The 15,605-nt window shown below is 50.4% G+C and overlaps 1 protein-coding gene across 1 annotated transcript; it reads left to right on the top strand.

The window, feature by feature from the left end:
• The first annotated feature begins 13,724 nt into the window (after window positions 1-13,724).
• LOC112910052 (putative olfactory receptor 10J6) lies at window positions 13,725-14,651 on the top strand. The gene has a single exon (XM_025986291.2). The coding sequence runs from the start codon at window positions 13,725-13,727 to the stop codon at window positions 14,649-14,651; it is 927 nt and encodes a 308-aa protein (XP_025842076.1).
• The last annotated feature ends 954 nt before the right edge of the window (window positions 14,652-15,605 follow it).

Here is a 15,605-nt window from a genome sequence, read left to right as displayed (position 1 = left end):
GAAAAATACCCTTTTAGCCCCCACCCGCCCACCTGGGAAAACTGCAGTTCGCACTTGAAGAGCAAGTGGAGCTGCTCACCCAGAATTAGCCGCCACCGTGGAATTAACAATTCTCAAAGGCTTTTGAGAAGACAACGTTTCTCCGAAGACTTCTACAGGAAGGCACCATTCCTCCGGAAGAGACGCCCATCTGTTCTCCTTGTGCTCATTTTCTGGAGCTGCGACAATATCGTAGTTTAAAAAGACCTTTGTTTTCTCCCATAAAAGTAAAGGGTACTCTTGAATTCATGCTACATGCCAACGGGGACCAATTCATCAAAGAGGGGTCTCTCTTGGCGGCAACCATTTATTTTTCCATTAACAAATGGTAAGGCGAGTCCTTTTTGAAAGGGCCGTGCTAAGGATCCTATAACTGAAATCACACAAGTGGGGCAAGTCTCAGGTGGTCCCTGGGATTAAGTGAAGTCACACTGGCTTTGTCGCTAGGTCTGCTCTACCCTCTGACAAAAGCCGAGCACCAAACAGCCAAGGGAAGTGGGAGCCAGGAGGTCAATGCAGATGCTCGTGTATGAGAACAGGCCAAGCGCCCTCAGCTGATTTCCTAGCTCCCGCCTTCTTTCTAGAGCATAAGACAAGGATTCTTGAAACAGGTCACAGCATAGCTTTCTGTTTCATCCACTCGTGAGATGTGAATTGTTTGTAAGCAGGAAAGTCAATTGGCGAGGACGAAAGGTTGATGGGTGAAGTGAGTCAGTCTGTTAAGAAATGCTTCTGTCTCCAGCTCTGTACGCAGTAGCCTTGACCTCCGTGAACCACAGACGGTAAGACAAGGTCCACAGGCAGAGCGATGAGGGTGTAGGTCTCGGAGAGATGGTGTATTTTCTGTTGAATTCATCAGCTTGGGCTTGAGGTCGGCAAGAGGCACACCATAGTAGATGACGACCCCGTGAGGTGACAGGCACAGGTGACAAGGCCTACAGAGGCGGCGATCCTCAACATGGTGATGAGAGCGTCAGTGCAGGAAATGTAAACCGAGCCCATGCACCTTAACGTATATGTGAGACTAAGAAATTGTTAGATTCATGGATAGTGGTTCCACACAGGAATGTTCCATGGCAGGAAGGCTACCACAGAAGAAATGGGTCACCATACAATGGGTCACCGAAGTACACGTGGGACACGGGTGGCACATGGACGAGTGGGGCGACCAGGCCAATGCAGAAGGCTGCACACACCAGCTGGGCACACACCTTCCCGTTCGTCACGACTGCATGTACCTAGGTCCCATGGCCAGCTGAGGGAGTGGCTGGACCTGAGAGCAACAACCCCAGCCCGCTGGGCTGACGGGGGAAGAAGACGCTCTGCACCTAACCCTACAAATGTGGACCAGGCCTAGACCCCAGGGCCCCTCCAGTTCAGAGAACCTCAGGTTGGAGGCAGACAGGCTGTGCATCAGCACCCCCATCAGCACCATGAGAATAGAGCAAGCTGCCTTTTTGAAGCTGGGGGTGGGGACTGTACCTAGGGATTTCCAGATGACCACCTAACAGCTGGTGTGGGCCAAGGAGAGAAAGAACAAGGTGCTAAGACCAGGCAGAGGGCACTGTCCAGCGTCCACCATCTCTGAACCGGCCATGGCCAGCACGCTCAGGAAGCAGCGAACGGCCAGTGCAGGGGGACCCAGACGCGGCACCCCCTGCGCAAGAGAGACAGGCGCTAACCAAGCTCGAGCTGCCTGCAGGGTGAGCAGCCAACGTCCCTAAGGCTTTTCCCCTGTGTTCTGAAGTTTTAGGGATAAGAATTAAGTAGGTCAAGATGAGAAAATTCTTGTTCTGCCACGGACAGAAACAGCAGAGGGGAAGACGAGATGACAGGAGCAAGACACGACAGCTCCCGCCGAGGCCTCCTCCAGCCACACGAGTGAGAAGCCTGCCCTGCTTCATCTGTGCGCGCCCCCTCTGCCACCACAGACGATTCCCGTCCGGGGAACGCACGCAATGCTGCTGCACTCTGTGTCCCCACCACTGTATTTTCTCTTCCTTTTTGCATCTCCTCCCCCAAGTGCTGTTTTCTCCCAAAAGGACAGAGCAGTAAGGAGATGGTGAGAATTAGGACATTCTAGAGAGGACGTCCAGTTGCACTCTGAATTCAAAAGCGAGATCTCACGGAGGTAGCATGGCCCAGATAGAGGACTGAGCCCAAAAGATGACAAAGTTGACTGTGGGACCTACACAGAGACCACTTGGGACTCTGCCAGAGTCAAGAAGGGGTCTAGGAGCCTGCAAGTATTTGGTAGAAAGGTCAGTCACGATCCTCAGGTGGACACTGGTTCTTCTCTGTCGTTGGGTGAAATGTCACAGCGTGAGCAGCACAGACACAATAGCTCCCATCATGAACAGAATCTAAAAATCTGTCTGGGGAAACACACTGGATCCTGAGTCCCCGCAGAAATCCTGCTTCTTTCCTTCTGTTATTCGTCAGAATCACTGGACCTCGGGAAGCAGACTTCCTTTTTCTCCCTCCCTCATCCCCTGCAACCTGGCTCCCACCACGCTCACTTTAAGGAAACTGCTCTTCCAAAGGTCATCGATGATGTTTTTATTGCTAAATCCAGCATCCTTTCTACGGAGATCTGGCTGATGCACTTAATGACACTGGACACCGCCTGCTGCTTCTCCTGGAAACACACTAACTCGGTTTCCATGACACTATATGCACCAGCCTTCCTCTCTGCCAAACACCGTTGTCTCTCCTCTTTCCTTGCCTCCAACCCCGTGAATGCAAATACTCCCTCAAATCAGTACTTGGCCACCCGACATTGTCTTCTCTTTTCTACTGATGGAGAACCATTTGCTACCATTTATTATATGCTGATTCTTCTGAAACTTGTGTTTTTAATCCCAAGTGACACACACATATTACATATTTTCCATTGGCCTTTTCTAGGTGTAAATCATACTGTCATTTCAAATTCAGCATTTGAGTAACCAGACTTCCCTCCACCTCTTCCAAAGGAGCTTCCTCCTCTCAAGTCTGTACCCCTAGGGCCATATTTCTTCAAAATCTACATAATCAAATTCGGAGAAAAATGTGATTCCATATGCCATATACTTTTTTTTAATTGGTGTTCAATTTGCCAACATATAGCATAATACCCAGTGCTCATCCCATCAAGTGCCCCCCTCAGTACCCATCACCCAGTCACTCCCACCCCCCGCCCACCTCCCTTTCTACCACCCCTTGTTTGTTTCCCAGAGTTAGGAGTCTCCCATATACTTTTTTTTTTTTTAAATCTCATCGTTGGGGCACCTGGCTGGCTCAGTCAGTGGAGGGCGACACTTTATCTTGGAGTTGTGAGCTCAAGCCCCATGGTGGGTGTAAGAATTCCTTACAAATGAAATCTTAAAAAAAGGTGTGTGTGTGTGTGTGTGTGTATATATATATATATATACACACACACACACCTTTTCTCTCACCATAAGACCCTGTCATCAGGCTAAGATTGCATGCCTTTGACTTACACAACCACACGTGAGGGTAATGCTCAGTTAATCTTAGCTCTCCACGGTCTTTCCATTGCTTACAGATAAATGTTTTTAGGTTTCCTTACAGTTAAACAGAACACATGGCAAATAATCCTTCATCAGCACCAAAATGCTGGTCTAGCTCATGCTCTCCTTCTGTCTCTCCCTATCCAGTCTTTCCTGACAGTTCCTAGGACTTCAGGGCTTCTGTGAACACCCAAGGCCTTGGAAGGGGTCAAATATTCCTCAGTCCCTCCAGTAATGTTCTATCCTCACACCCCTGGTTTTTCCAGCTCAGAGTTCATGCTACACCCTTCTCTGGCCCTACCTTCTCCCCACCCCCCGTGCTTCCTGAAGGCAAATTTCACTGCCAACTGATGTAACTGGGGCAGGTCGATCTGAGGCACACTGGTGGCCACCGTCTGCACCCCCAGCCGGTCACCCGTGGCTGCCCAGCCCCAGGCCCCAGCCCCAACCAGCAGATGCTTACATGGACTGGACAGCAGGGAGTATGAGATGAGAAAAAGGGGTTGGATAAGTTATTTTCTGCCTGCACATATGATGAAGGTCCTATTTCTCTACCCCACAGACCTCAATTGGTTCCCTCAAGAATCTTCTACTAACCAAGTAGTCTTGACTCCAAAGGTAGAGAAGCCTCTACAGAACCTTACCTTGTGCTTCCGAGTCTACAGTGACCTGCCCCATACCCACAGCCTCTTCTCTGACACTGGGGCAAAGATGATGAGCTCCCAGTCTTCAAGGAAAAAACTGGGGAGCACTCCAGGCACACTGGAGGAGCCCAAGGCACCTCCCAAGTTGTGGAGAAGCTCCCCAGCCCCATGTGCACCTGCAGCAGCTGGAGTCTTCCACCGGCACTGCCAAGTTTGCCAAGTTTCAACGGGAAGCCACTGGTGACAAAGGGCCTCAAGCAGGGCGCCTCGGTGGGAACCCTCCCCAAGATCATCCTGCGGCAGGAGCACGATGCCTACGGAGAGGGGGGCTTCTTCGTGGGGGAGCCCGGGGACTTCTACATGTGGGACTCCAGGCTGTCCACACAATGGATCTGGTCTGTTCAGCAAGGCTCCTCCCTGAATCCCAATGTCCTGGACTGGCGTGCTCTGAACACGGAGATGAAAGGACAGGTCATCAAGCCCCTGGCCTGGGACGGAGGTCTTGAATCAGCAAGAGCCCTTGGAAATGCAGTGACTGGTGGGTAAGGAATCTGCTCAAGGCAACTCCACATGAGATCCCATATCTGGAGTGCTTTCTTCTTTGAAATTTCCTATCTACACATTCCTGAGTAAGAAAGCAGGTTGTATCGTGCCACCTGCATTTGGTTAGTATTTGTCGTATCAAGCATTTTTTGCTTTGATCCACTTATTTGGAAATCAGGGTTTCATCGTCCAGAATAAACAGGTTGCAAAGAAGGGGGAGGGGAACCCATAACCAGGAAGCTACATCACAAAACCAGAGCGCTCCCTGAGGAGGCCGGTGGCAATACGGACAAGCTACTGATAATTTCTATTAATTCCAAGTGTGAGCACAATTTCAAAAGGAATCTTATTTGGTTTTTCAGCTAAAAATCAAAGAGAATTCTGAGGTTACAGCAGAGAAACAACTATAATGAGATAAGCAAAAATAATGTAGACCCTGACATCAAGTAATGAGAAACACCAGCAGCAGGGATGAAAACTAAAAATGTGCAAGAGTCTGGAGTCCTCGTGCAAGACGGCAAGCCTGGCTTTTCTCTAAAAATTCCCAGTGGTATCACACGATACCTGAGTGTCCTGAAAGCATCAAGTGTACTGCCCATGATTCCCAGTTTACAATCCCATGGGTCCCCATCTCACAGTGAACACGATTTCAACCCCCAGCGTGACACTGTCCTCCATAACCCGACCCCCATACCTCTTTCAGGTATGACTCAGCCTCCAGCATTCCAACTACAGTAATACTAATTATTTATCCTATTGTATCACCAGTTACTTTCATTACAAACGCCACAAGGCACAGCTCCTGCCCCCCCCCAACAGAAAGGAAGTGTCTTCTTAGAGAAGGACCCTAACGAGAATGCAGCTGCATGTGGAAGATAAGACAGGCTTTTGCCCAGATAATGGAGCATGAAACTGAGGGAAAACAGAAAGGCCACACCAGGAGAGCTTCGAGGTGATAAAGGGATAACTTCAGACTCATGCACTCTGGCCTGGGATCAACAAAGAGTCAGTCAGGTACCAGCTCTGAGGAAGTAGGATAGAACCTGTGAACTCCATGAATCAGGAGCAGGCTCAGGCAGGGAGGTGCAGGGAGAATCGGAGATTTGCCAGGTGCTTAAGTGGATTCGTGGGGACTTTATAAGAACATCTCAATCCCTGGGGATTGAGCCTGGGTGGCCCAGTGAGTTAAGTGTCTGCCTTTGGCTCGGGTCATGAGCCTACAGTCCTGGGGTGGAGCCCCGTATCGGGCTCCCTGCTCAGTGGGGAGTCTGCTTCTCCTTCCCGGCCCTCCTCCCACTCATGTCAGCCCTGTCAAATAAATAAAATCTTAAATATTTTCACACTCTGGTGAGGTGGAACCCATTCAGAACATCAAGTTGGCTAGATAGGGACATTAGCAATGTAGAAAATTCATTTCCATTCACCGGCTCATGACTCAAGGCTCGCTTTATAGTTTCATGCCAACCACCTTTCCTGTACCACGAGCATTCTGGGGCAGACCAGGCTCTTCCTGTATAGGACGCGTTTCCCCCGGGAGCACCTAGACATGTTGGCCCGGACACTGCTGGTGCTCAACAGTAGACAGCATTAGCTGAACAGCCCCCTCTGTCAAGGAACCTAGAACAAGTTTCAAGAAATGAAGCCAGGGTAAGCTCAAGTGGCATGATCCAATTTTTTTGAGCACCTACTCTGTGCCAGACACTATGCCAGATGAAAACACAGCATTGAGTGGACCCTAGTATGGGTTTTAGAGTTTATGCTCTAGTAGGTGTCAGTGTCACCTTATGCTTTATAGCCCCACTCAGCCTGTGCCAGGATTCAGACCTCACCACCCTGAGGCTTCCCTTGATCTCAGGTTGATATCCTAGCTCCGTCTCAACAGAATCAGATGGGTTATTTACTCTTGGTTATCACCTGCCACTTCCTCCATGTGTCTTAGAATCTAACGTCTGTCCATGTTCTTGCCTTCCGGGACCCTCTACCTCCCGAGATGGCTCTTGTGGACAGAATGCAGCAGGACTACATGCCAGTCCGTCCTTCAGCGTGACCCACACTGCACCTAAAAGAAGCCCTCCGGCCTCCCTGTCCCCATGACCTCAAGGGGCCAGGATGAACATAATGCAGACAACACTCTGCTTCTACGACAGCTTTAGCCTTCTCAAGTCTTCTGAGTCTCCCAATAACAAGGAGCCTCCCTTAAGCTTTCCATGTGACTCTGTTGAAGCTGCCCTCACTCGGCTTGAGGGGAAGGTTGTACAGAGCCCAGCAGACACCCTGGCAAAGTAGCAGGAACAGGACCTGTGATTCTCTCAAAACAACAGCAGTGAAGCATAGCTCTCCCCAGAGCAGGTCCTCATGGGCCCCACATCCATCCCCCCCTGTGCACCTTGTTCTGGCCAAAGGACACAAGTCCTCGAACTCATCCCTCATCATTTCCTTTAAGTGGATCTGTGTCATATTTTGTTTTTTTGTTGTTGTTGTTTTTTTTTCTTATTATCCAGTACCCATCATATCAATGGCTCCTTCCAAACTAAGGAAAGAAGAGTTCCATTTTATTTTTTTAAATAAGTTTATTTTTTATTGGTGTTCAATCTGCCAACATACAGAATAACACCCAGTGCTCATCCCGTCAAGTTCCCCCCTCAGTGCCCGTCACCCATTCACCCCCACCCCCCGCCCTCCTCCCCTTCCACCACCCCTAGTTCATTTCCCAGAGTTAGGAGTCTTTATGTTCTGTCTCCCTCTCTGATATTTCCTACCCATTTCTTCTCCCTTCCCTTCTATTCCCTTTCATTATTATTTATATTCCCCAAATAAATGAGACCATGTAATGTTTGTCCTTCTCCGATTGACTCATTTCACTCAGCATAATACCCTCCAGTTCCATCCACGTCGAAGCAAATGGTGGGTATTTGTCATTTCTAATGGCTGAGTAATATTCCACTGTGTACATAAACCACATCTTCTTTATCCATCATCTTTCGATGGACACCGAGGCTCCTTCCACAGTTTGGCCATTGTGGACATTGCTGCTAGAAACATCGGGGTGCAGGTGTCCTGGTGTTTCATTGCATCTGAATCTTTGGGGTAAATCCCCAACAGTGCAATTGCTGGGTCATAGGGCAGAAGAGTTCCATTTTAGCGTTTTAAGCAGAGAAAGGATTTCTTGCTACACGCTTTAGGCAATTTTCTCAGGTAGAACAGTTGTCGCAACAAGGAAAATAGCAGGAGTCACAGAAAACCACTTCAGTCCTTGAGAACCCAGAAGGGAAATGGAAGAACCTGCAAGGCAGGGTGACCCAGGAACATGACTGGGTAGTGATTCAGCGCCTAAGACCTGGGTAACTGCCACTTTCCCCATGCTGAGCACGAAGGCAGGGAGACCTGTGGGAACAAGCAGCGCACACGATGTGCGAGGAGCAGCTTAAACTGCGGACAGCTCTTGTAAGAAAAGCAATTTCTGAGCGTCTTGTACAAGGATGGATCTGGTTCTTATTTGTGAAGCTACAGAGAAGCAGGTCAGAGCACTTAGTCTCACGGCTCCAGGCCTGGCTCGTACCAGAGAAGTCTATAAAGGCCTCTGCTCTGAGGAGAGGGCTTGCAGTTTGGGGTTTCATATGGGAAACTCTGGAGGGGTCAGAGGTTACAGCAAGATGTTCTTAAGTTTGGGATATGTATGCCTCAGCTCAGACTTGAGATGAAGTGAGGATGGAAAAGATTTTTCTCTTATTTTCACTTCAGAGCACCAGCGTGTGGTCCCACCTGGAGGGTCACACCGAGACGTTCTAGTATTCATGGCACTTTCTATTGTTTACGATGAACAGGTGTCCAAGGACACTCGAAGCACAGAAGGAAAGCACAACATGACCCGAGTCCCTCTTACCCTTACCTTGACAGGACCAAGTAGCTAACTTATACACAGAACTCTGTGTTCCAGAACTTTCCATCTAGATTTTGTCTGGCTGTGGCCCTTTCCCCAGAAGCCCAATACCAGAGATGCCGAGAGGTTCCCGTCACCCAGCTGGAACCGTGGCAAAGCACACGTGACCTGTCACAACCACTGGATCAAGGAGCAACATTACCAAGGTTCTGGGTAAACCGCACTGGGGCCCCGAGTCTGCGGGGCCGACCCAGCCGTGTCTGGAGTCAGGAGGCAGCAGCACGCATGCAGCCCTCACTTGGAGCTTGAGCTGACGCAGCGACTCCTCCCTGCCGCCCCCCGGGGAGACGGTCCCACGTCCCTGCTGGGCACACGAGCCGAGCCAGGTGCTCCCTCGTGAGCACAGGTGGTACCCAGCGCGGGACCGAGGGCGAGAAGGGCTACTGTGGCTTTACGTCATCCTCCCTAACTCGCGGGTGTATTCCCACAAAGGAAAAAGACTACCCACGCTCCCTTTCCCGGCCCTGCCCTCAAGCCCAATCCTCACCTCTCCGAACCCATGAGGTCTCCCGCCAGAGAAAACGAGACGAGCTTTTCCCGTTGGTGCAGGGCTGCCCCACGTTTCACTTGCATTTTCACCGACAGTTTGCGAGGACAACACACTGACACGGATTAAGAATAAAAGACGGCGCCGTGTGACAGGTAACACATCTTCCTCTGCGTGGAGCTGTTTTTCCCCCAGAAAACAAGGCCCAGCCCACGTGAGACCAAGGTTAACCCTGCAGTCCTTGCAGGACCCGTTGGTAATGAGATCCCCTGGCTCGTTTCAGGATTCTGACTCGACACGGACCCGCGGGATGCACAGTCAGTCTCTTGGCAAATCAACCCAGGAGACAAAAGCAAGGCAGACAGTCCCCTGAGAGTCCCTTCCAAGTCACAGCTTAAGGGGGCAACTCCTCCAAAGGCACAGCCAACAGGACCAGAGATGCTCAGTGTGAGCGTGTCACCTTGTGCTTCAGCCAGAATCCAGGGGCACGTAAGTAACCTAATAATCTAGAGAGCTGACCTAGAACCTAAGAACCTAAGCTCTGGAGACACCAAGACTCTTACTTCTTTTACAAAAAAAAAAAAAAAAAAAAAAAAAAAAAAACACAGCAATCTGTTTTCTTGGCTTTGCAGTGATTTTCTGCAAATAAATCATGACTGCCCAGTGTGCTCGAAAACCTAGAACGAACACAAGCAGACCCCACAGACTCGAGGCGGGTGGATTTCTGGGCAAGAGAAGATTCCGTCCCAAAGAAAAGTCACCACTCTTTCGTTTAATTCAAATAGTTCCATGTAATCCTCAGTTTCCCAACTCCTCCCCCGCTGGCTCCATAGGTCTATTTGGTTTAAAATGAAAGGCAAAGTAAAGGACAGGGCAAGAGTCTAGCAAAAACAATCACACACACACCAAAACAAAACAAAAAACAAAAAAAAATTTTTTTGTTTTGTTTTTTGTGGGTTGGTTGGTTGTTTTTAAAACAACTCCCCCCCCCCAAAAATAAAAATAATAAAAATAATAAAAAATAAAACAACTCCCAATTCCTTCATACACAAAATGTCATCACAGGGGCTCAGCCTACCTGGTGTAATTCAGGTCTTTTTAAAACACAGATTCTGTTTCCAGACACACAGTTTGCTTATAGAGATTTAGGCATTTATAAATACCTATGGCTTTTGTCAGAATTTCTTCCTTTTGCAAATGGTGTTTCCTTTACACCCTCAGTATGTTTTCCCCTCTATTTGTCTTTTTCTCCTAGTAGAAATATCGGCTTCATGACTACAATTTTGATGCATGAGCACATTTCCATATTCTTATTCCCCCACAGGGTTCTTATCCTTCTGGAATGTATAAATCATCTTGAAAGCTCTCTGCGCTATACGGTGCTTTCAGGATTATCTACTGGTGGGTCCCTTACTCAGAAACACCCTTAGGGTGTGGCCACGGGAGAGCTCAGGTTTGGGTGGGAGCAGGGCTGCTTCACGGGTGCCCAGCTGCAGTCACCTCTGGCCGGACAGACCCAGAAATGCAACCAGTAGGGGAAATGGGGGGGCCCTCCAGGGTCAAAATCGTCCCCAAGTTCACGGACCCACGTTCTGACTGCTGAGTGCTCATCCTAGGCAATCCACATGGGCAGTACCCAGGTGCCCACTGCACACCCTCTGGGCACCAAGGTGCCCCGTGACCTCCTCTCCCTTCCCACAGGAGCTCGGCATCTGGGGCCCCCAGAGGGCTTCAGTGTGAGAACTAAGACAAAGGAGGATCGACAGTAGCACTGACTCCCATATCCCAAACTTCCCATCCTGTCCTCTGGGGCCTCCCTCACCTCTGGAGACAGCAACAGGCCCGCATCTGTCATCTGAGCCAGACGTGGCTCCCCCATAATCATTTTGGAAGCTTCTACACCTTCGGAGAGGCCAAGAAGTGAGGTAAGGGGGCGATCGCCCTTGATCTGAGTGCGATGCTCCAACGTCACCGGAAGTAGAGCAAGATGCAGAGAAACAGAGCTTCTAGGGGGGAATATGGTTGGGAAGGACCCTAGGCAAAGTCAGGGGGTGCAGAGGACACCTCACCGGAGGAAGCATTGCTGGCTCCCAGGGAGGGCCCAACCTGCAGGGTGAAGCCCAGGGAGCACACACGCGGCCCCTTCCTCACACCTTCCCCCACGGAGATGCTGATGCAGGGAGCAGGGCCTTGGGCATCTCCACCCTTCCGTGCGCTCCCGGGTCTTCGTCCACAGGGGAACATCGGCGTTTGCTTCCAAGTTTCTGGAAGGTCTTAAGGATGGCCTTGCGGGGGCCGTCTGCAGGGCTGTCCAGGTGCATGCCCCAAGCAGTCAAGTCCTGCTCCAGGGGGTCCACCTCTATGAGCTCCTCCGAGTGAATTCGCATTTACTGCAGGCGCACTCACAACAGATCTCCCGCTGCTTTGGGGTAAAAGCAGCACTACTTTGCAGACCCTAATTTAAAGACACCAGGTGTTATTTATTCGGGGTTTTTCCCCTCCTCCTGACAACTCAGTTCAGTATTTTCTCCTCTTCCCCACAAGGAGGACACATGTTGCTTCCCTGGCTCTGTACGTCCTTCACCATTTAGTATCACTCATCACAACAGGCTCAACAAGAAACAAAAGGCAGAAACAACAGTTTCTGATCCATGACCTACTGAAATTCTTTGTCATGACCCATAACTGGGTTTCCCTGCGTGGACTCCACAGAAACTGACCGGCCACCCACCACTGCCTCCTTCAATCTGACACCCGGTCTTAGTTCTCCAGCTTCTATTTATGATCTATACTTTTACGCCCCAAAATATTTTAAAACAAGGGTCACAATCCCATCAATACATGTAAAAAGTCAAGTTTCTTATAACTTCACTCCCACCATTTCTCCTGTAACAGTGAACACATCAAACGTCGGGTAGCTCTTGGACTGTTCCTTGCATGTATAGTTTATGTGCATTCACACTGATTTTTTTTTTAAAGATTTTATTTATTCATGAGAGACACACACAGAGAGGCGGAGACACAGGCAGAGGGAGAAGCAGGCTCCATGCAGGGAGCCCGACGTGGGACCCCGGATCACGCCCTGGGTGGAAGGCAGATGCTCACCAGCTGAGCCACCCGGGCGCCCCCACATTATAACCTCACTACTGCTGCTGACATGTCTCGCTCGGCGCAGCCCACACCTCCACCCGTGGCGACACAGCAGCACCATTCAGGGGCCGAAGGCTCTGGGCTGCCGTCCAATGCCCTTGCCACGAGTCACACGCCGCCCTTCGGCCCTGATGCGCAGCCAGTGAGACGCGGAATCAAATGTCGAACTTCCAATCGCAGCTGTACCGCATCCTTTCTGCGCAGCTGCCTAGGGCCGCACGCTCACTCTGGAATCTTAACCTTTCCAGTTGGTCTTTTAATTTACTTTGCGGCACAGCCCTTCCTGCCCTAAACATTTGCCTCAGTTTCCAAGATGGAGCACTTTTTCTGGAAAATCTGCAACGTTTTCTAGATCGTGTTTTCTGGATTCCTAGTAGAGGTTTCCTTGATGGGCACCAGCTCTGCAGCTTGCTGTCCTCTTGTTCTTTAAAATGGCCCAAAACACCATCTGGTCCCCAGGGTCCCTCACCAAACTCCTAGGAAAGCTTGTGTGACCAGGTCTTCCCTGCCTCGCCTCCTGCCAGCCCCCATCTGCACCGCACCTGCCGTCCCTGCCCGACACCACGAACACAGCCTGCACACCCGCCACTTCACAGTGGAGGTCCAGGGCTCTTGAGGGACTTTACATGACAACATGGAATACTTGATTTTAAGCTGTTAAACTTCCTTATTCTTACAATTTCTTCTGCCAAAAAAAAAAAAAAAAGTCAGTGTTTTTATTCAGTTCTTCCTTTTCTATTACTGGTCCCTCTCCTTTCCTGGTGACCCCCACCCCCACCCCACCCTTAGTTTACTTGCCCCTAGACCCTCACGTCCCTCTTAGCACACTTTTACAACAAAGCAGTTGCCAACACTTGGCCAAACATCCCGGCCGAGCCCAGAGCCTCAGCTTCACACCCATTAAACGTTCCCGAAGATCCGGCCCTGAGGTTAATTCACCCGACGCGGCTCTAGGTCTTTCCTGGCTCACAGCCACCCTCTACCAAGCAGCCCAGTAAAGCCCGACTCCCTGAGTTTCCTTGTCCCAGCTGGTCATCCTTCCCCCAGAAGAGACCCAGATGAGGCTGGGGTGCCAGGGGGTCAGGGCCTTGGGCGCCATCCTTTGAGGAAAAAGCCTCACACCGACGCCCTCCAAAGATAGCCTTCATGATGCTACTCTGAGAAGGTCCCTGCAGTGGTCTCCCCTTACGGGGACCCCTGAGCCAGAGGCTTAAGGGAAGTCGATCCCAGAGCGAGGAAGGGGGCGGGGAGAAGCCGGCCCACAACCTGCGCCAGCACCCCAACCATCCAGCAGGACCGCAGGGCGCGGGTGGGTCCCTGCGTCCCTCCAGCCCTGCTCGAGTCCAGGTGGGGGTGGCAACTGCTCCATGCTCACTCCCTGACTTGTTTTCAGACACAGAAACTGAAGAATGCAGGGACACAACCTCACAGAGGTGACCCAGTTTGTTTTCCTGGGATTCTCCAGATTTCGTGAACATCAGACCATCCTGTTTGTGGTTTTCCTCATCCTGTACACCTTCACCCTGGCTGGCAATGCCATCATCGTGACCGTCGTCTGCATGGACCGCCACCTGCACACTCCCATGTACGTCTTCCTGAGCGTGCTGGCTGGTTCGGAGACCGCGTACACACTGGTCACCATTCCACGGATGCTGTCTGGTCTCCTAGCCCAGAACCAGCCCATCTCCTCGGCGGGCTGTGCCACCCAGATGTTCTTCTTCGTCGCCTTGGCCATCAACAACTGCTTCCTGCTCACGGCCATGGGCTACGACCGCTACGTGGCCATCTGTGACCCCCTGCGGTACACGGTTGTCATGAGCAAGAGGGTGTGTGTCCAGCTGATGTGTGGAGCCTCTGGCATCGGCCTGGCCATGGCAGTTGTCCAGGTGACCTCCATATTTACCTTACCCTTCTGTCACAGAGTGATTGGACATTTCTTCTGTGACATCCTCCCGGTCCTAAAACTCTCCTGTATTGATACCACCGTCAATGAGATCATCAATTTTGTCGTCAGTTCATTTGTGATCCTGGTCCCCGTGGGGCTGGTCTTCGTCTCCTACGTCCTCATCATCTCCACCATCCTCAGGATCCGCTCTGCCCACGGCCGGAAGAAGGCCTTTGCCACCTGCGCCTCCCACCTCACCGTGGTCATCGTCCACTACGGCTGCGCCTCCATTGCCTACCTCAAGCCCAAGTCGGAGGACTCCATAGAACAAGACCTCCTCCTCTCTGTGACTTATACCATCATCACGCCCCTGCTCAACCCTGTTGTCTACAGCCTGAGGAACAAGGAGGTCAAAGACGCCCTCCGCAGAGCTGTGGGAAGAAACATCTAATACGCTGATCGTGTCTGTTGGGGATCTCTACCCCTGAGCGACACGCACCTTCACCGCCTCCCACCTTACAAGTGTGTCCTGTGCAGTCCCTCCTGCTGTGGGGTATGCCCGTCGGACTTCTGCACCCCCACCATAACAAATCTTAATCTTTGTTCCCATATATTCCAAGGTTTCATCCAGGCATTTTCATCTGGGTACCTGAAAGGTCAGGGAGGATGGGCCTCATTTTTAAGAAATCATATACATGGGGATCCCTGGGTGGCTCAGCAGTTTAGCGCCGCCTTCAGCCCAGGGTGTGATCCGGGAGACCCAGGATCGAGTCCCACGTCAGGCTCCCTGCATGGAGCCTGCTTCTCCCTCTGCGTCTCTGCCTCTCTCTTTCTCTGTGTCTCTCATGAATAAATAAATAAAATCTTAAAAAAAAAAAAAAAGAAATCGTATCTGCATTTCTAAAGTGAGGGAAGGAACCTCTTAAAAGCACATTAAATGTGGTAGTTTTATAAAAATAAAAATGCCTGTAATTTTCATAATATAACCTACAGAAAATTAAACAAAATCTTGCCAACAAGGTAAAGACAGTCAATATTCAAATTATATCAGAACCTTTGGGAAAGGTGAGACATGTATTAAAAAAAAAAAAAAGTTAACAAATTTGTAAGACACTACTTTGGTCCTTGAAAGTTTAGCTTTCATTGTTGGATTTCTACTAAAGCCCTTGCTTCCATCAGCATGGTCCCCAGAGCGCTGGCCACGGCTGCACCCCACATACCCCTTGGGCAAATCTGACCATGCTCATCAGAATCTCCCTGGCTGCTGGTCTTCTCCATGGAGGCAGCTTCTCTCTCATCGTTGTGAAGAAAAATAAGTTGGTCAAAAAGAGCGATGTTCTGTTTGGAGTGAGAACCATGGGAGTATTCTTTTGCACACCCCATGGCATCCTTGGGTAACACCAAA

This window comes from Vulpes vulpes, chromosome 5 (assembly GCF_048418805.1).
Source record: "Vulpes vulpes isolate BD-2025 chromosome 5, VulVul3, whole genome shotgun sequence".
Classification (NCBI taxonomy): domain Eukaryota; kingdom Metazoa; phylum Chordata; class Mammalia; order Carnivora; family Canidae; genus Vulpes; species Vulpes vulpes.
The sequence above is the reverse complement of the archived record's forward strand: the minus strand, read 5'-3'. Positions and strand labels throughout refer to the sequence as shown.